This window comes from Clytia hemisphaerica, unplaced genomic scaffold (assembly GCF_902728285.1).
Source record: "Clytia hemisphaerica strain Z4C2 unplaced genomic scaffold, Clytia hemisphaerica genome assembly, whole genome shotgun sequence".
Classification (NCBI taxonomy): Eukaryota; Metazoa; Cnidaria; class Hydrozoa; order Leptothecata; family Clytiidae; genus Clytia; species Clytia hemisphaerica.
This window is the reverse complement of record NW_027103900.1, coordinates 1,905,268-1,926,853: the sequence shown is the minus strand read 5'-3', so window position 1 is coordinate 1,926,853 and position 21,586 is coordinate 1,905,268. Positions and strand designations below refer to the sequence as shown.

Genomic DNA, 21,586 nt, shown 5'->3' with positions numbered 1-21,586 from the left:
TTTCATTCCAGGGGGTCTGGAAACTAAAAAATGCATTTTTTGAATTTAGTAATCAAAAAAGTATTTTTTCAAAAATGTAATCCATTCATAACACTCTAGACCATAAATTGAATTTCTCCTGAAAATTTCAAGTTCATAGCACTTGTCAATCCTGAGAAAACGTTGCCAAGGTGTGCGAAAACCCCCTGAAACCTATTTTGAGAAAACGGACCGCAAAGTCAGAAGTAGATATATATCTCTATTTCTCTGTAATAAATCGACCGTTTTACAAAATTCTTTCTTTCGCTGTTTGACTAAAATGAACTATAGTTCTACTTTATATAATTTAAAAAAGGCTTTGAAATATCAAAATAGTCCAGAAATTCCAAATTATCACTTTCACGTGATGTGCGCCAATCCTAAAGTTTTGCGCCAAACTCCACGTCAACATTGATTTAAGTCAATTTAAATGTGTTTTCACAACAAAAACCATATTTTCAATGTAATAGATCATCCTAGTATATTTCCTCACTGATTCTGCCAGTTATAGGTTAATCTAAAGTTGATCTGTTGTGATACAAGAATCCACTTGGACATCTAGTCATGCACGATTTCTTCGTGAATGTAAATAATCCAGCCCAGAGGGCGGAGCCGGAGGGAGCGCCCCAGACCTTCAATAATTCATCACACACAATTGTTAAACCAGCATCCAGGCTTTCAATTCCTTTAACACTTGGATCTTTAAATAGATACATCATTGAATATGCCTTTGGTCTTTGTCCTTCAATAAGTTTTCCGGTGTCGTCAAACTAAGTTCATATATCAAAAACGTTGAGTTTGTCTTTGGTTTCACCTAGCTCAAGCTTTCTTAGTTGAGAAGAATGACATTAAAGAGCTAAAAATGTCATCAGTCAATCCAACATTTCCAAATTAAAGCAGTTTTTCATAGTCAAAAACACTGCTGACAGCCTCCAAAATTTGTATGCTTTTAAAAATATCATTTCTTTGGTTACCATCTTTGATTACGTCATATTAGGAAATCCCGCGAAAAAAAGGCGGTATTGATTTAGACGCCCGAAAAGGGCGTAAAAAGATCTTTCGTTTGGTATGTCATGATCCTATGTTTAGATCAGCCATAAAGAAATCAGGCCCTAGCAACGGGTATGATTTTTCGTTGCTAAGGAAAATACTTTAGATCAGGGTCTAGAAAAAACCTTATATCTTAGGAAATATAAATGCTACGACCTTAAAATTTTCAGAGTGTGTTCAGAAAGGGTATAGGGTCATTAAACGCGCAAAATCTCGAAATCGATCATTTTTTCACCAAATCTCAAAACTTCATGTGACTCCCACCTTAATGTTTAAAACCTGGCAGTAATTCGATCACCGTTAAACCGAACTGATTGCTTAAGGCTTAATTTAAGATGGTTTTTCACTAATCCAAATCGAAATACAATATTTTTGTTCGTGTTAAACGCGTATAGCCATCTGTAGCTCTTATATCGGTACATATGTTGTTACGTATCTCAGATTGTGTTGGATAATTGTATTAAAGGAGGAATAATGATTTATAAGAGAAGATTTTCGTTCCTGAAGAAGGCAAGGGAGTTAGATGCACAGATTTATTAAGCCCGAAGGGTAGAAAAGTGTACCGTATTTCGGTAGGATATCCTACCAAGGTCCCCTGACATTACAATAGAATTTCTGCGTTTGACCAACTATAAGCTTCGTGGATTTTCGAAAACAAAAGCAACAATATATTTGCGATATTCAACTTTTTTGCCTGGAAAAACTTAAAGAATGACATCTAGTCCTTCGGGCTTTACAGAAAACTATGGTTAGATGATCATGCGTGTATGTTCGTGAATACACAGGCTGCAAAATTAAAGTCTGAAGACTAACCACGCTTGTACTCGAATTTTTTATGTGCTTGTTACATGACATTTATTTCTGATTGGTTCGAATTTATTGACACTAATAAAGTTATCAGATAAAGTAAATTGTACATAAAGAAAGTAATATGGGAATAAAGTCACGCGAACTTTTTCGAGTTAGCACATGTTTTGGCTGTATTGATATAATTTGGCAGCCCGTGTATAGGATGACGAGATGTTTAAAATCCCCGGGGGGGGCACTGGGTTTGCGGACTGACGGTATGTGCGGGCCAAAAATTGGCTTTTAAAATTGCACCCTTACAGTGCAGCAAAAATCAGTGAAAATCATACCCTTAGAGTGCATTTTCCCCCAAATTTTCGATCCCTTTCGTGCAAAAAATGGTCCAAATTCTAGCATTTTTGGTCAAAATATCTAGATTTTCAAGAATTTTTTGAAGTTTCTACCCTTACAGTGCATCTCTAGTTTTTCCGACCCTTACAGTGCATTTTAAACATATTGGAAAAGGTACCCTTAGGACCCGCACATACCCGTCGGTCCTTTTGCCCAGCTGCCCCCCCCCCCCGGGTAAAATCCTATCGCCAAAAATGTTCACTTTTATTTACTTCTATATGTGGAAGCCATGCAAGCTAACGTCCCTGTCTCACAGTTCTGTTGGAACTGCAGGGATAACATTTCGAAATCCCAACGGGGAAACACTGCGACTGTGACTTTAGTTCAATTTAGACAATTTTTAGACGATTTAAAATATCAATATTTTGATTTCATTGCCTGTTCCACACAACTGTCTTGTTTTAAGTGACGAAGAGGCTCCCCACTAAGTCAGGAAGGAAGATATGGATATGTTTAAGGTTAAACAACAACAGAATTATCTGAAAACTTTAAGAAAATTTTTAATTCAGTTAACAAGCTTTGGAAAACCCTGCTAATTCGAAAAAACGGTGATGTTAAGAACAAGATGTTCAGATTTTGTCAAAATAAATTGTGAAGCGAATCGTCGAATTTTTCAAAAGTTGACCACTTTGCGAAGACCCAAAAAATTTGTCAATGTCCACTATTAACAAGTTTTTGGGTCAGCTCAAAGGAGTCCACCTTTGAAAAATTTAGGATCCCCATGGAGGGTTGTAACAAGATTAGGGTCCTCATTAAGGGGTCTTGGGGTCCTGGCGAGGTCCACTTTTGAATAAAATCCCCGCCTCTGTCTGCTCGCTTTGACGGCCAGATGGCCATCGGCTATTGTTTTCTAAAGGAGGACCCTAAACTTGTCGAAAGCGTGGAACTCTAAAGGAGGACTCCAAATTTATCGTGAGTGGACCCCTAAGAAAGAAGACTCCAAGTTTGTCAAAAGTGGAACTCTTTATGGAGGACCCCAAATTTGTCAAAATTTGACATAAAGGAGAATCCCAAATTTTTTAAAAGCGGACCCGCCTATAAGATGGCCATAAACCTTGTCAATAATCCACTCTCAAAAGATTTTGGGTCCTAATAATGCAGTCCGTGTCCGTCTTTAACAAGATTAAGGTCCTCAGCAGGGATCGTGGTGTTCCGGTGGGGTTCGCTTTTAAACAATATGCGCGCCTGTTCGCTCCGACGGCCAGATGTTCGTTTCGACGGCTTGATGCTCCTTTCGACGACTGAGATGATAATTCCAGTTCAACGGCCGGACGTTTAGTGCGAAAGCCGGATGCTTTATTGATTCGACGATTTTGAGCCCGACCGCCCCTGCTATTTTAAATTTTTCATTATGGGCGGGCTCACTCATGATTCTATTCAGTGTGACAGTGTGAAAAATTTGTCCATTCCTATAATTCCTTTTATCTTAGATTAAAGTAAAATTAAATACAAAAAGCTACAAGAAAAGAAATTCTTAGAGATGAGAAAAGTTTAAAATTGAAGGAGCTTTTAATCACAACGATTTTCCGAACTCAAACGACCGAGAACCGAAAAATGTGCACGACTCATCGATTCTCGTTAATTGTACCACCGACAACTTACGTTTACGGAACTCTATTTACAATTTTCGCGATCGTAGCTGCAGTCGGGAATATAATCGCTCTTTACATTTTATGGACAACCTCGCGACAAATCACCAAATCCAACAAAATCCTTGTCTCGCTTGCAGTATCCGATATGTTAACCGGGTTAGTTGGTTTCCCGATTTCAACATATGAGATGGTTTCGGATCATATAGAAAGTTGTGATTTAGATAACATCCGTTCCATGGTTTCTTTAATTCTAACAGGATCTTCAAATCTAACCCTGGCGCTCATCTCTTTTGATCGTTGGCTCTTAATGTGCAAGTACACTCGCTATAATACTTTAATGAATAATAAAATTCTTCCAGTTTTGATAGTGATATGTTGGGTATACCCTGGCATCACAATATCACTGCGATATGTAGAAAACATTTACCCCTACCTTGCATCGCTGGTGTTTATATTTTATGGACCCATTCTTTTCATTATCGTCTTTTACTTTTTACTGGTCCGTGAAATATACAGAAGTGAGAAGAAATTGAACTTGCACGGCCGTCGTCATATACTTGGCCAAAGCAATAAAGTATCTAATCTTCCTGCACCAGTCTCAACGTTATCCGTTCCTGACACGGCCAACAAACTAGCTGCGAGGCAGGCTAAACGTTCACAAAGACGGCATTTAAAAACAGCACGCGCGGTTGCTTGGTTACTTGGTATATACTGTATCTGTATGGCGCCATTTAATTTATGGCTTATTTTCAGTATTTTGAACCCTACATTCTCAATAATACAGAGAGAACCGTTGCAACATTGGTACGTGTTCGGAATTTCCGTAGCTGGACTTAATTCGTGTCTGAACCCGTTCGTTTATCTATCAAAGCAACCGGACGCAAGGAAACGACTACGGACTATCTTGAAGCTTGATAAGAATAAACCGAAAATGGACGGCTCAAGAACCGATATGGGGACTGACTCCAAAATTTAATTTTTGAATTTTGAAATTGAATTTTTTGCACGGTTTTGTTTCTATTGTGTATTGGTTGTTTTTCAATCTGTGTTATGTAGTGAATAATATTAATTGACATTTGACATTATTTTGAAACAACTCCAAGAAATGAGCCCTTAGAAAAGCCCTTATGAAAACTATCTCAGATAATTGAAAATAACCGGTTAAATAGTTTCGCGACATTATATAACATGAAATTGATATTCAGATAATTTTACCTCAATACACAATATGGGCTTCTCATTTTCTTCTCTATAAAATTACAGATAGGCTAGGCTGTCACTACTTTTTAGACCTATCTCGGAGGTCCTTTAAATTAACCGATGTTCGTTCGTTGGTCTGTTACCAGCTTTTCTTTAGATTGGCTCATTAGTTCTTTCTCATTTTTGGACAGTGATGCGAAATGGTGATGCGCAAAACGAGACGGAACCCGATTTTCGAAAAAAGAAAATAATTTTTTGGCCTTTTCTCGAGATTTCATCGCTACTTTTTTCTGATTTTTTGCAAAAAGATGTGTATTAGCAATGCCCAAAACATGGCCGAGTCCGATTTTTGAGAAAAAGTTTTCCCGGCCGAAAATGCCGGAAATATGCCGGAAATCAAAGTTCATTGGGTTTTTTCTTCATTTTCTTTGTTTTTTCACACAAAAACATTATTGATATGATAACAATGCCCACCATCAATCACGATTCAATATTGTCAATAAAACTGATATTTGCAACCGGAACTTTCTATTTTTTTCCCTATTGCCCTCCCCTATCCCCACATCAACAATCAATCATGAATAATGCGTTATGAATTTTCGCTAAGCGCTATATATTTTCTGACTGATTGTTTTCATTTTTTTCCTTATTGCTATCTAACTTTCATTAGCAGGTAGGTCCATTCAGCATCTAGCTTGTTATTTTCTTTTTTTATTTTCTATAAAAATGCAGATATACTATGATGTCACTGCTTTTTCTTTTTATAGTACCACATTCAAACAGCCTCCTATTTTCGTAATTATTTCTTGGAAGATCACAGAGACTTTCCCCTTTAATTACCCAGTGTTTGTTTTTCTCAATCAATGGATTTACTTTGAAAGAGGAACAACATAGAGAGAGTATCGAAAAAGTTCAATGAACTCAAACCAGCATGCTAATTTGTAAGATCTAAAAGTCTATTTGGTTGTTGGAAATATTTTTGATTAGTGAAAATATATCCGGGAAACAAAAAATAAGTTATATCCTTCTTAAAGCTATTTTTTAAGGAATTCGCCCCCTTGTTCCTTTCTTTTGCCGAATTGATGATAAAAACATAGTCGAGAGTATGGAAATAGAATACTTCAATCATTTAGTTAGTTTTCAAAACAAAGTTCAATCTCCGGCTAGATTCAGAATAACGAACTGAATTAATGTTGTTTCATATTTTAAAGATTTTCACATTACATTGGCGAAACTACAAGGCTTTAGTGGTACCAGTATTTACAAATGTTGTCGACAATATTTCGCTATCTTTATCATTTCCGATTTTGGTTGATTGTTATCGTATGGAGTATGACACTCTTAAACCAAGGTAAATGAATATTTTGTCGGTTTCAAGGCATTTAACAGGGCTACACCTATAAAGTCAGATCGGTGTCAAAATCAAAACGTCGGGTCGTAATGTCAAACTGTCAGATCGTCGGGTCGAACCGTCGGGTCGTAATGTCAAAAGGTCAGGTCGTCGGGTCGAACCGTCGGGTCGTAATGTCAAAAGGTCAGGTCGTAATATTAAAGGGTCGGGTCGTAATATCAAAAGGTCGGGTCGTGTTATCGAACGGCCGGGTCGTAGCGTCGAGCCAGACTGCCGGGTTAAACTGCGGGGATACAATGCCGGATCAGCGGGTTTATCGGGCTTATCTGAATAGTTAAAATCTCGTTCCGCAGAATACTATGAATTAAATTCTTGGAAGATATATCTGGGGCCTTAAAATGATCCAGCAAGGAAAATTTTGACACGTACTTGGACAACAACACATAGAGACATGATGGAGATCCCCCATGGGATAGAGATAGGCTCAAGTTTCTTCCAAAAGCTGTGTAACAATCAAACTAAAAAAGAAAAATTTGGTATCAGTTTCAATTTACAGCAGTTACATTAAGCATTGCCTCTGTTAATTATATTGTCTTTGGTCTCCCAAAGATTAAAGAATAACGCAAGGGTGTATAGCCCCCTACAATTAAGCACAGAAGAGTAACAACAGAGAGAAAGATATTTAGGATTACTCTTAGACTATACTCTACTCCTGGCGGCTGAACTTTGCTTTCTCTGATAATTTTAGAGCGTCATCCAGTCTATCAATAAGCACTAAGTGGACTCCAGGCTAGATTTATTCTAAAAACGTCAGAAAAATAAAAAAGCTATGATGTACATCGGGCCTTAAAAAATCTAATTTTACAGAACGATGTTAAATATCCCGATAAACCGGCATTGGATCCCGGCTGTTTAAACCGGCCGTCTGGCTCGACGCTTCGATCCGACCGTTCGATATTACGACCCGACCTTTTGTCATCACGACCTGACCCTTTGATATTACGACCCGACATTTTCCGACCCTTTGATATTACGACCTGACCTTTTGACATTACGACCCGACCTTTTGATATTACGACCCGACCCTTTGATATTACGACCCGACGGTTCGACCCGACGACCTGACCTTTTGACATTACGACCCGACGGTTCGACCCGACGATCTGACAGTTTGACATTACGACCCGACGGTTCGGCTAGACGATCTGACGGTTTGACATTACGGCGCGACGTTTTCATTTTGACACCGATCTGACTTTATACACACCCCTGTCTCACAGCCCAGTTGGAATATTTCGGTCATCCACAGCGAACGTAAAAGTTTGAAAATAGAAATTCTACTATTCAAAAATCCAGTGGGGATGGTTTCAGATAGGAGATAAAATCAAAGTAAATATGAAAAATAGAGGAAATCTTTCCCACGGGAGACGAAACATTCGTCAAATCTTCAAGTGGGGTGATGTGGCACGTGGAGGTGTAGGGCTGAAAAAAGTGAAATAAAACCATAATTTACACTGACTGACCATTTCATTGTTGATGCAGCAATAGCACCTTAGATTACCAATTATCGAAAATCCTCTGGAACTAATGTTACTTTCGGACAGGAAACCGTACCGTTATTTAAAGTTTTATATTTTAATTGTTTTTTAAGGTTCTCTTTATACTCTTGCTACCCTTTAGAATCTACGTTGTCCATTATAATGTTTATACGTTTTTGTAAATTATTCTAGGTCAAACTTTACCAGTCAACGTATATGACGAGCTTCAACCCTTTTCACTTTTCAAAACAAGAGAAAATCCGTTTGAGAAACGCGAAAAACTAACAGTCGATGATACGATCAAGAAAGAATTTAAAAAACTTCAAGACATTCGAAAATTATTAATGAGGATGGGCGGAGGAAGCAAAATATCTCAACAAGATTCAGCTTTTGGTTCCATCGGTTATTGGAGAGGGAAACGAGATGAACTCACAGAATCAGTACCAGCCTCTGTGAACCCTTTTTCCATATGGAAAAGGAGATAGTTTATTTTATTGTTTTGGCCTTTCTCGTTGAACATCACTGGTGTACTTAAGTCAAGATTATTTAACTTTTGCTATTGGAATACACCCGAAAAAGCGAAAATTCGACCCATTGTCAAGAAAAAGATGACTTCACCAAAATTTTGTATTTGTACTTTTTCTAACAACATATGTCTTCACCACAAGGGACCTTTGATTCACTTAAATGGAGCTTCGTGATATTGTGACGTTAACTGTGGATACCCAGGGTAGCTTTTTCACCTCTTGGAGTCTCTTTCAGGGTCCTTTTTTCAGCTTTCATAGTCTCGCACACAGGGTCGGATCTGACACTCAAGTCCCATTCAGGGTCCCTTAACGCTATCTGCCCTGTAGGTGTCAGGGTCTTGTGTTTCACCGTGGGGGCACATTTTGCCCACTTCAATAACCTGATATGATGGTTTTCCATGAAACTTTCCAGTTACAACCATCATCGTATAAAGAACTTAAAAGAAAAGAATCCCAAAATGGTACCCTGGAGAATGATGACGTTGTCAAAAAGGGAAATTTTGAGGGATTGTATTAAAAAAACCTTAAAAATGAAACTAAATTCAAAGATTAATGAGATTCAGATAAAGATTTTAAAGTAACTTTTTTGCTCACGGATAGATTGCAGAAAAAAACCGTCGGTCGGCAAAGTAACCCCCCCCCCTCCACTCACCTGGGATTCTACAATTAACCATCTGTCCAACCTCGTTCCCTGCGCATTATCAGCTTTTTGTTGCTTACTGATAGCGCTAGATAATAATTCTCTGGTAATCAGTCACGTAAATAAAGCCTTGGATACACGGGGACGAGGTTGCCATCTGTCTCAATATGAATCTGCAGCGGAGACGGAAAAGGTTGTTACTTCTGATAAAATTCGAACTAAATAGCGATTTAATGCTTGTTGAAAAGGCAATCAGGAGTAAAACTGTTAAAAAGAAAATTTCAAAAAAGTTTGGAAAATGGAAGAAGAACTTTTATCGTCATTTTTATATTGCGAAATCTTCAATCAAGAGCGTTATCACTACTCTCGAGTACCTGATAGCCGTCCCTCCCCCCCCCTCCACTAATTAATTTTTCGAAAATTATTCACCCAAGACATTCTTATTCCAACCCCCCCCCCCCCCCCCCCCCCCGCTTATTAATTTTTGGGAAAATGTTTTTGAAAGTTCCCTTTTTTGTCTTAATTCTGCTGTATTAGCCTCCTTTTCAAACATTTTCCACCAGGAAAATTTTTATTCCAACCCCCCCCCCCCCCGCGTTATTAATTTTGAGATTTTTTCCAACCCCCCTGCTTATTCCAACCCCCGGCTATTAGGTACCTGAGAGTATATGAATAAACTTTCAAAAAAATCCGTACTTAATTCATTAATTTTCCGGATAGTCCGATTTTGATTGCATTTGTGAACGTTATATACAAAAAAAAAACCCCCCAATATTATGACTAACGCAAATAAAATCCCCCGCGAGTTCGATTTCAGTACTTTTATATTATACTTCTTTACATTTTGAAAAACGTTAAATACCAAAAACTCTCAAGATAGTTTGACGTTGCTTTAGGGTCCAAATGAGAATTTTGCCCGGGGGTACTATTGTTTGCGAGCTAACGGGTATGTCCGAACCAAAAATCGAAATTCGACCCTTAGAGAGAGGAAAAATTTACGTTTTTGGGACCCTTAGAGACACTTTTGCCAAACGTTTTGTTGATTTTCACTCGATTGTTGTCGATTGTTGATTTTCGTGAATTTTGGACCCTTACAGAGACTCAAATTGTTTTTTAATGGTTTTCGTACCCCTTTGAGAGACGGGGGAATTTTGTTATTCGTATTGAATCTAATCATTAATGACGGAGAACCTGCGGTAAGGAATATAAAGTATTGTGGTTTATTTCTAGACAAAATAAACTGGGATACCACATACTAAGCCACACTTTTTTTCACACTCTTCCGTTTTTCACAGTTCTTCTAAAATAATTTCTGAATCAATTCATTAATTTCATTCATCACATCATTTTTCAAGCTCTTCTTTTCTTCGACATTTTCTTTCACTTGTTTTTTCCCTCTAAGAGCTGTACTTCTTCCACAGCCCCAAATACCACATGTAAACATAGCTCGTAAATTTCGGCCGGGCTTTTGGTCCCTCTCTTTGCTCTCATCGTCAATCGTTTTTGTGTTGGTATTACTGCTCCCCAAATCCATATATTGAATGATCTTTCCAAACACTTTTCGTTTGTTAATTTGTTGTATTGATTGATGACTTTCTTTGATGTCCTTTGTTGTTTCCACTTCCACTTTTTGCTGACTCAGCAAAACCTCATCTTTGCTCCGTTTATATAATTGGTCGATCAGATTATCAATTGAATTTGTAGACTTGGAAAACGTATAACCTAGAGATTATAAAAGTAATAAATGCTTGTTTTATTTCAGTATTTCATAAAACTCTTTTCAATCCCATCAGAGTCCCAAAGAGATTCTTGGACAACTTCAGTAGCCATTGTTGTAAAGAGCATGAAATTAGAAAAAAGATGCTGCTTTGAAAATTCGGATTTTGTTTCAAAAAGCTCTGACGCTAAAAGCGTTAAAGTTGCTATTCTTTACTTCCAGAGATTCTCAAAATGATTAAATGATGCTTTTCTCCGACTTTGTTTCGATCAATAGCTTCAGAAGGATAACTTGTTACCTGGTAAGCTGGAAAGCGTTGAACAGAGAATGAACATCAGCGACCAAATATCCATTTCTTGATTGGGTATACCCTTCAAACTGTCTCAACCAAACTCTTGAATAATACTATATGGCCCTTTATAGCAATGAATTTTAAGATTTCTCTATGAAACAGCTTTCAAGGACTTGGTTAGAACCACCAAAGTTTCAAAACAGATCAACAACAACTAGGAGCTTCCAAAAAGTGTGTTTTGGCTACAAAGTTTTAACTTTTAATCTCAAAGAATATTTAAAATAAAACTTAAAATATATTTTAAAGAAAATTCCGGATAAATTTTGTTCTCATTGTATAATTTTCCTGGGAGGAGGTTTCAACTTTCATTGCAATCAGGTCAACTTTTCGCCACATGATTTGTGACGATTCGACTCCATGTGACATTTGAATGAATCTATTGACAAATTTAAAGTTGCGCACTGTTTAAGTCATAGTTACGCCTTAAAGTTTCAGAAATAGTAATTTAAGAACAGATCACCAATTTGCCAGTACTACGCTCTGTTGTTAAAAGGTGCGGTAAATTTGAACCTTTATCTAAAGGCTTGAAAAATCAAATCTTGCCGATTTGATTTGATTTCCAAGTACTTCTGTTGTCGGAAAATTTCTGTCGTTAACGACATTCCTCCATTAGGATATTTCCTGGATAAACCTTATTTCATCTCACCTTTTGTTCTTTTTTACTATTTTTCAATATTGCATCCGGAAAAAATAAGTTTAATTTAGTGCACACTTAAAGCGAAAGACTTAACTCTGCGTATAGATAAACACTTTTTCTGTCAAAGGTGAGCAACAAATCGACAATGACTTTTCCCTTTTGCCCGAGGATCTGATAGTCCTAGCTAGCAGTAATCCCTTGCAATGCAAATTTCCTAAATTGAAACAATAAAAAAACAATGCTGTATATCTTGTCTTCATCGAGACTTTATACACCTTTCCGACCGTAGTCGCAGGGTTAGGTGCGTTGCCACTTTATTATTTAAGTACCCCCCCCCCTAAACTCGATCCAATCCTTTTTTACACCTTTATTTTTATTGTCTATAGGTGCGAAGAAAAGTCTGGGACGGTTTCGGGGTGGTAAAACAGATAAAAAATGCCCGCACGGCAATTGGTAATACGTTTCTTTATGCTAACATGTTTTTTAATAAGAAGCCCTTGGTTGTTCTTAGCTTTTTGAGTTTTAAGCCTTAAAGTGTTCTTATTTTCCTCATTTTGTACACCCCCTTCTCACAGACCCGTTAGGATTTTTTCAGCCAGTGGGAATAAAAATAGAGGACTGAAACTCGATGGGGATTGATTTTCCCATATTTTTCATGGCTGGGGATTCCAATTCTTTCCACCGGGGACGATATTTTGGCCGATTTTTGGTTTTGTGAGTATTTTTGTTTAATCTCCCAAGAAAGTTGGTGTTTTAGAGTCCACAAAGCCTTAAAATATTCTTAACTTGTTCTTAATATTTTAGCCATCGAAGCCTTATTCTTATGTTTGTTCTTATAAAAAAACGTGTATTTGTGTTCTAGAACAAGAATTTTTTCGTTAGAAATATAAGAGTGTTAATTCATCTACTAATTGTAACTCTACTATTGTTACTCGTCGTCAAATCTTTTGTATTTTTTTTAAGCCTCAAATGAGTTGGATAATGCATTTCGAAACACACCTTTTCGACCGTAGCCGCCGTTTTACCACCTTAAAACCATCCCAGTCTTTCTTCGCCAACTAGAAACAATAGAAGGAGGTGTAAAAAAAGGATTGGATCGAGCTTAGGGGGGGTTAAATAATAAAGTGGCACGCGCCTGACCGTTCGACTACGGTCGAAAAGGTGTATTAGGGAAAACAGAATGACTTAAATTAAAATTGATTTTGCCGGTTTTAATGTGGTGATCAACCGTTCTTTCAGGTAATTTTCAAACTACGGTTTTTTTTGTTTATGTTATATTTTTTTTCCCCGATTAGTAAAACGTTCACCTCATGAAGTCAAAGATCCACGCCCATGGGTTGGGGGCAAAGAGTTTCAAGCTAGAGACGAGACTCCTGGATGGGAAATGAAAGCACTTATATTTCCCATCCCGAACGCCCGCGCGTAGTTTTTACACAAACGGCAGATTAAAACTAAAATCTATCGCTAGAGTTCATCAAAAAATGTAGTCCTCCAAAATAAAGGAACCACTAGATACAATCTGTCGTCATGATTACGTCGCGTTCTATGCGCGTTTTGGATGAAAATAAGTGGCTTTTTTCTCTTGCCTGAGAAGGTTACAAGTTTCACCTCTAGCCCTTCGGGCTTGAAACTTAATGATTGGGGGTAGAAGGAAAAGAATAATAACTGTTTCCTTTGTCGTAGACGTCTATGAGAGTCAAAAGATGAATGCTGTTTATCCTTACTTTTCCGGATGATGAGATAATATACACGATGAATTTTTTATGTTTTAGATTTTTATTTCTTTTAAAATTTAAATAATATTAAAACTAAATTTTCACATCTAAATATTCTATCTTTTATTTCTATCGTTTTTTAGGTTTCCTTCTGCCGTTCATTGCTTGTGCCAACATTTCTTTATTTTTGCGTAAAGGTCCTGGTATATTCTGATAATAAGAAAACGAAATGCGACTTGTCATACTCATCATTTTTATAGCTGTTAAATCACATCTCGGAAACTGTGATGGCGGGGTGGGCGTTCGTAACCCATTCTCTGAAGGTGTTAGATCTCCACCCTTTTGTGGTTTGGCCCATCGGGTACTGAAGAAAATATTTCTTTTCTTGCTTTGAACAGGACCAAGGCTATTCTGACTTTTAGGAGACCTTTGTTTCATCCAGTCTGCACTACCAACCAGATTCCCTGCAGAATCATACGAGGTGCCATTTCCATCAAAACATCGTGCATGCGCAGAACTTTTTCTTTCACTGGATATACTTCCGGCACTTCCATGATCACTCATTCGCACCAAATGTCCAGAACCTGTTCGTTCTGAACCTCTACGTTGCATATCCAGCAAAGGTGATCCACTCCGGATCACCGTAAACTCCATCTCTATTCTTGGTCTTTAAAATACCTCTTCGTTTCACCATGCCCGACCGTGATGTACCCTCACGTGAATGTCCGCTGTCTGTTCGACCCGTTGGTGAACCATATCGTGCACGTGATTGAGTTTTTGATGAGTCAGCATCTTCATTATTTTCTTCACCCTCAGATCCAGACCCCTCATTGCCACGCGACGTGGCCTGAGAACTAGGTGTTTGAGAAAATCCTAAACCAAGTGCATTACTGGATGTATTGTAAGTAAAACCTACACCTCGCTTCCCATCTTGACGCTGAATATTTCGCCCTTGACCTTGTACTTTATACTGCTGTTTCTCGTTGTCAGGGAGACTACCTCTTCGAGATCCACCATGTTGACTTGAACGACTTGCTGCACTGTCTAAGGAATCCCGCCTTGCACCGGGTGCTGTATTGGTCGAATTCTTTCGAGTCTTTCTTTCTCGTATGTTGGCATTGGCTTTATTGGTGGACGCTCGTGGATCTTTTGCTTCATCACCGAGATCGAGAGTCATCAAGTTGTTGCTGACACCTGATGGGCGTCTCTCCCCTGCGCCCATTTGACCTAAAAGAAGTAAAGATTCGTTGAAGTGATCTGTATTTCTGTTAACTGCACTACGTAGGAACAATGTTGGCCAATGTGCAAAAATCTTCCATTTCACTGATACATTTTACTGTAGAAATCTTTAAAAAGTGAATAAAGAGACTGGCTATGATTTCATGAATATTACACCCTCCAGTAGCTCAAATTCTCCTCATGTTTCTCATATACCGGGTTAAAAAGAAAACAAAGACGGTGATAATCCTATCATTTTAATATTGGAAGGAAATTATTGCATACTGAACGAATCTTCAACGAAACTTACCTTTAGAACCGCCACCCATAAGCATTCTTCGATAACTGTATTCCCCTTTTGGCATGGCTTCATCCCTCACATTCACCAAGGTTTCTTCAGTGGCGCCTGTTTTATCCACCAGACGTGTCTTGGATCCATTCTTCCGCGCTTGGCCCTTGCTACCACGCTGCCTCTTATTCTTTTTGTTGGAGGCTCGTTTTCCAAAGAGACCATCTTTACTTGATTTTTTAGCTAAAGGTGATGTTGTATTTCTACTAGCACTATTATAATGTTTTTGTCTCTGTTCTGCTTCTTCAACTTTTGTCAAACTGTTCTTATCGACAAAGATCTTAGCCTGGCTGTTAGTTAAACCACCATATTTCCTCATACCATCATTAGGGCCACTGTAACTGGACTTTATAAGAACATCCGTTATGCCGTGAGTTGAATCTTCATCGTGAGATCGTGCTAGCAGTAAGGGTGACGGACGATGACTTTTTTCATCGCTTGCAATTTCAATTGCACTAGCCTCACTGTCAGGTCGCTTTGGTGTTGTCGTTTGTTTCCCTGTCGTAGGTCTTGTCGGTACTGTCTCAACTCCTGTTATGGAGTCGACGTGCCGGGTCCTTGAGTCCCGATTTGAGAGCAATATTCTAGCTCGTAAAGCACTTGATGTTAAAGTCGGTTTACGAAATTTTCGATTCATCAAAGCCTGATTTCCTTGTATTTCAATATAGCTGACATTTTGATCTTTTAGAAATATCTGTGCTCTTTCATCCAAAGCAATTGGGGCACCTCGTATTGGTTCTTCAGGGTGTTCGCAGTGTGTTGGTACTTGATGATTAGTAAGCCATGACTCATAACATTTCATACAATGGAATTTCGGAATTACCAAGAAGCCCGGTAGATTGTGACTCCTGGCAACCTAAAAAATATTAGATTATGTGTTCTAAACCCCACTTAATGTTTTTGACACTTTACACCAGAACGACTGGGATTAGTCTTCTTGACTTGGTGCCACATATCCTTGGGCGTTTAGATCAGTAATGTAGCTTTTGCATAATTTATCCAATAAAACATGGTATTCAATTTAAAATGCAGTGGTTAGAAAGGGAATTTTGCAACAAGAATTATAAACCTCTCTAAGTGCGAATGTCCACAAGCCTAACTAATACTGTTGAATAAAATGCTTACTTCAAAATGCAGGTTCATTTTCTTGCACACCAATAACATTTCCAGATTATTTTTCAATTTTTCGGAATCTTCAAATTCATCCCAAATATCGTCTCCAACTTCTAGTCGACCATCAATGATGGATGGTGCTTCACCCTGCATATAATGTTGTGATATTCAAAAAACATCCCTGTCTCACTGTCATTGAATTGGTGAGAATTTCAAAGTCATGGGGTAAGTCAAATGGACCAAATATTAAGTTGGTTATAAACTGGTGATTTGCCAGTTTCGATAGAAAATCGATCATCCAAAATGCAATTAGATAGATATAATAGATAAAAATACCAGTTTATTTCTTTTTAATGGTAGGAATTTTTCATTCTCCCTTTACTCAGGGGGGGGGGGTTGTAGAGGTTCAAAATATCGTTTTCCCGTCAAAATCTTTGCTGAATCCCGGAATCCCAAAAATTGAAAAAAATGATAAAAACATTACACCGGTTTATATAGGTTAAAACACCGGCATAATGACAAAAAATAACGCTAAATACCGTCACCGTCTGATTTTAAAATACCGTTTTCCCACGTCACTTTTTTCGTCAAATGCCTCCCGTAACACCGTATTAAAAAGGGCCAGTCCTGTCACACTGTAAGAGTGCAACCCCTCCCCTACTCAGTTTGGGTGATTTATTAAGATAGACTAAGATAGCTCGAAATAAAAATGGACAATACAACCAGCTGACACACAGCGTTGTTTTAACGTTCAAATAACGTCATTTGGACGTTATGAATGTCAGATGGACGTTGTTTGGACGTTGTGTGCCATCTGGGCAGTGACTAAACGAAACTTACTAAATTTTTGAATAGATTTTGAACAGCATTTATTTGTTCTTCTTTGACTGGACCAGCTGGTAAGCCTTGAATCTTGAGCATGGATATCGTGGCTGATGAAACATTTCGTAAACCTTGTTGACTGTGTACTGGTCCTTTTAACTCCTATTGAAGTAAAAAATTTAAATAAACCGTTTTTGTGAAACATACAAAAATTGACACAATAGATTTTCGTACCGAGGGGCACTTGATCTGAATGCGACTGTATCTGGGACCCAAAATTCAAATTCGAATTCTCCCATTCCCCAAACTTTGGATGAAAATTGAACCTGCAAGATATATCCTCTTTATAAAACTCAGCTGGTAAAGAATTTTAACGGTTCTATTTGAATGGTTTTACCGGCTTTCTTGTAAAAATTTGCCAGGAAAGTTATACTCCCTTACTTTCTTCCTCATCAGATTGGCCCTGGCATTCCGGGCAGCCAACATTGGCATCCAGACCATTTCGGTGATTTTTCAGGTTCAGTAAATTTTACACTGAATACTGTTGTAAGCAAATTACGCTTTCCCAAAGAGTTTTGATAAAATTTTGATCGAATCTTAATTTTTTCAAATTTTCATTTTTCGTATCTTCATGAAAATTCAATTATTGTCAATTAACTTTTTTGCTTAGACAATCATTTTAGCGACTTCCTACTATAAGACGGTTTATTTTCGTTTCAAGTTAAAACACTAATTGAAAGTTCAAATTTTCTTTTTCACATTTTCACATTTCTCAAACATTTTGGCTCAATCTATTTCAAAGTCATTTCGGTTAAATGAGGAAGGTATAAAATGGTGGGCTCTCTATTATCTCTCTAGCTCGAATAAACTAAGCGATCTCAAAAATGTTTTTGAAGCCACTTTTTTAAAGTATATTCACATCACGAAAAGATAAAAAGTACGAGATAAGTCTTACCCTTTTTGTTTATATCCTAAATTCTTACCAAGAAAGGAAATCATATAACATTTCTGGATCCAAATGTACCATTAGCTTACACAACATTTCTTAACAAAAGGAAGAACAAATCTCTTCCCTTTCAGCTCCGCGCGAGCACAAATTTGACCTTTTGTCTATCCTGCTTTGTCAGACACGCCTCCTTTCTATATCACATAGTTATGTATCACTGAGAAGAGAGAAGAGAAGTTGACCCTCCGATATCATCGGACCGGGCCCTATCCTTGGATAGTTTCCTATCCCTAGTTAGACATTGTACTCTGTGCTCGCGACACATCCGTGCCGTGCTGTATCGATGATGACACCCGAACAGTACGGGAGAACCTTGTGTTCTCGCAGGTATATATGTATGATTACATATAATACATTATATGAGTATTATCATCACACCACACCATATTCAATGTCCAGCATATCTCTCCATACTCTTGTATCAGAGTGATCGTACCCTATTCCCCTCACATGGCATGGGTTGACCCGGGCCAAGGTACATTCACTTGCCAAATGAATCGCAGCACGGAAGTCAAGAACGATGACCACTACATTACTGCGCCTGTTATGTATCACTTAGTTATGAAATACATATATGCTTACCAGATGTTCCAATTTCGATATGATTTTGATGTCATGACCAGAATTCTGTGCAAGAGAACTGACGTTGATGTTCGGAAATGCTCCATTACTTCCAAATTCGTTGCTACCACTTTCACCTGGTAAGGAGATTGAAAATCGTTCACGCCCTAAACGACTTGCCCTCGGTGGAGCGTTTGCACCCTAGAACGAAAAGGACAAATAGATAATCTATTCCACATCTTTACCATAGTTTCTTATGAAAATCATAGGTCATAGCATTTGGTTTTCGTATTGACTTAAATTCCAAATTTAACAGGAAGAAAGTTAAGTATAAATTTCAACTAATTGTTAAACTTGCTGGCAGGTTAAATTGTTTTGCCCTTCCTGTCACTATCCCAGCTTGGGACATAAATTATGTAAGAAATCATGTTATTGGCGGTCTGGGACTGAGTATTAGAAAGCCCTACCTTGGGTTTACGAACAATATAAGTGAGATTCTTTAGATGGTTGTCATTATTATTGAGAGGTTCGATCGATGGTAAAGTCACACTCGCCATATTTTTCACAAATACTCAAAAAAAGAAACATTGAAAAAATTTTTGTTTTTTTCTTGCGTAAGTGAGAGTTAATAAAAACTGACTCTTTATATGCGTTTCTATCGAAAGTTATTATTTTGACGTCAATAAGATTGTTAAAGTGTATAATATCTGACGTCAATTTTAAAATAAATACATATCTCAAACTTCTAGCGTTCAAAGATTTTCATTTTCGAAAGTTCATCATTCATATTTGATCTTTCTCATCTATCAATCAATAACCTTCAGTAACCATGTCAAGCAATACAGGACCCAGCGGCCCAATATCGACGCCAGAGGAGACATTGAAGCGTATAGAACAACACAAGGGCGTCATTGGTAGTATCATCGTCAACGAAGATGGTATCCCTATCCGTACCACACTGGATAACACAACCACCGTCTTATACGCCAGTCTTTTCAGGAAAGTTTGTGCACTTTCTGAAGGTGTTGTACATAACATCGACCCGCAAGATGAAATGTTGTTTTTAAGAGTTCGAACCAAGAAAGAGGAGATAATTGTTGCTCCTGATAGTGGATATCTTATGATCGTGATCCAAGCTTTGCCTAAACAACATTAGGTTATGATTATGCTGAAATTCAATATTATAGAAACTATTTTTACTAAAAATATATTTACTTATTTAATCAAATCCATCTGTACTTTCTATTTCTGCAGTTTTCCTGTACCTTGGGTACTTCGTGTCAGGGTACTTGGTGACTAGGCTGTCTTTGAAATACAACCTGTGGCCACAAATTGTAATATCCAGAATATCAAAACATACAGTTATTTACATTGTTTTTTTTATAAAACAAACCAAATAAGAACATAAGGCTTCTATAGCCAAGATATTGAGAACAAGTTAAGAACATTTTAAGGTATCTGGACCGTAAAACACCTTTTCTTTTAGGAAAATGGACAAAATTACTCGCAAAATGGTGAAAATAAGAACTTGTCTAAACATTCTTAGGCTTAAAATCTGAAAACGTTAAGTACATCATAGACTTAAAAAATATTGGATATTCTTATAAAAAATCGTGTATTCACCCTAAACCTAATGGTCAAAGGACATTTTAGCAGCCGTCATGGATACTTTCAAGGATACTTTTGTACTCTGATGAATATAAAACTGGGATTTTCGTCACAGTGTGTGATGTGCAGGAGCGATTTATTTGATAGATCTTTTAGCAGGGGTACAAGTCTTTGGTACGCGGGTATATTGTACTAAATATTATCATCTTAAAAGGATAAAGTAGCAGTTTTTGTTCCCTATGTTTACTCTAATGACAATCGGTTTTAGTTCCAGAAAGGCCATTCGTTTACAAAAGTTATGCTTTGATTTCTACATTGGTTAACATATTAATTTTTGTGTTCTGTGTTCACTACACTAGAAAATCATAACAATTGACAGATCTGTCAAAGATACACGTTTTTTTATAAGAACAAACTATATAAGAGCATAAGGCTTCGATGGTCAAAATGCTAAGAACAAGTTAAGAACATTTTAAGGCTTAGCAGACTCAAAAACACCTGATTTTTTAGGAAAAATGGGTAAAAATGGCCACAGAATTGAAAAATTAGACCATTTTAAGAACTTAAGGCTTAAAACCAAAAAAAGTTAATAACATCTGGATGTTCTTATAAAAAAGGTTTACTCTGGCATTTATGGACTTTCTATTTACAGTATGAGAATCATAAGAATATGATATTTCATTCATTAATCACAGATTCTCATTTTGATAAGTGGATGCCAAAATATGAAATGACACCTTTTAAAATACCTCAGGCCAATCTCCTTTTGCCGAAATACACGTTTTTTTTTTTATAAAGAACCTTAACTTTGCTCTGAGCCTGGAGTTCCTTATTTTTACAGAGAATTTCAGTCTCAAAGTTCCTTATCGAGTTCCTTACTACATAGGAAATTTTGAACTTTTTGCCCCTTGAAAGATCAAAATTTGGTCAAAATTAGTCCCAATAAGGTACATTATTTTCAAATCCACTTATTCTCAGCCTGAGCAGTTCCTTAACAATTCCTTATTTTTTGAACTATTTTCAGCCTCGAGTTCCTTATAAACGTGTTCCTTATAAAAAAAAAACGTGTATGATATTTATGAACAGGGTGATACAAAAATTGTGCAATTTTTCATGAAAGGCCATCATTTTCATAAAGTTAAATTGATAGACGGAATTGAGAGCGTTTTGCTAGGTTTGGGATGTATGTTTGATTACTTGAGAACTAAAATATTGAGGCTTTTTTTTTAATATGTGACGATTATAGATTGCCTGTGACAGTCAACTCCAAGGGGAAATATTCGTGACTGGGAGCATATTTCTGGGTAGCCTGGATATCCAGACTCAAAATTTCAGAAAAAAAAGTCTTACATCAACATACAAAGTTTCTAAAATT

The 21,586-nt window shown here is 37.3% G+C and overlaps 2 protein-coding genes and 2 long non-coding RNA genes across 5 annotated transcripts; 2 read left to right on the top strand and 2 right to left on the bottom strand.

The window, feature by feature from the left end:
* Window positions 1–3,699: 3,699 nt before the first annotated feature.
* LOC136808908 (beta-1 adrenergic receptor-like) lies at window positions 3,700–4,948 on the top strand. Its single transcript, XM_067065472.1, has one exon. The coding sequence runs from the start codon at window positions 3,820–3,822 to the stop codon at window positions 4,831–4,833; it is 1,014 nt and encodes a 337-aa protein (XP_066921573.1). The 5' UTR covers window positions 3,700–3,819; the 3' UTR covers window positions 4,834–4,948.
* A 1,200-nt stretch (window positions 4,949–6,148) lies between these two features.
* Window positions 6,149–8,531, top strand: LOC136808907 (uncharacterized). The gene is made up of 2 exons (XR_010846930.1): window positions 6,149–6,408; window positions 8,139–8,531. It is a non-coding gene; the product is annotated as an uncharacterized lncRNA (long non-coding RNA).
* A 1,779-nt stretch (window positions 8,532–10,310) lies between these two features.
* On the bottom strand, window positions 10,311–11,404 carry LOC136808891 (uncharacterized). The gene is made up of 2 exons (XR_010846926.1): window positions 11,129–11,404; window positions 10,311–10,835 (listed from the first exon to the last, which is right to left on the bottom strand). It is a non-coding gene; the product is annotated as an uncharacterized lncRNA (long non-coding RNA).
* A 2,243-nt stretch (window positions 11,405–13,647) lies between these two features.
* Window positions 13,648–19,198, bottom strand: LOC136808889 (uncharacterized). Of its 2 annotated transcripts, XM_067065455.1 has the most exons (6): window positions 19,071–19,198; window positions 18,625–18,804; window positions 17,055–17,198; window positions 16,227–16,361; window positions 15,063–15,957; window positions 13,648–14,761 (listed from the first exon to the last, which is right to left on the bottom strand). In XM_067065455.1, exons 1-6 carry the CDS (start codon window positions 19,158–19,160, stop codon window positions 14,136–14,138), a joined length of 2,070 nt encoding a protein of 689 aa, XP_066921556.1. In that variant the 5' UTR covers window positions 19,161–19,198; the 3' UTR covers window positions 13,648–14,135. The 2 variants fall into 2 exon arrangements, with proteins under 2 accessions (XP_066921556.1, XP_066921557.1); XM_067065456.1 differs by lacking the exons at window positions 18,625–18,804; window positions 19,071–19,198 and adding an exon at window positions 17,478–17,591.
* Between the last annotated feature and the right edge of the window lie 2,388 nt (window positions 19,199–21,586).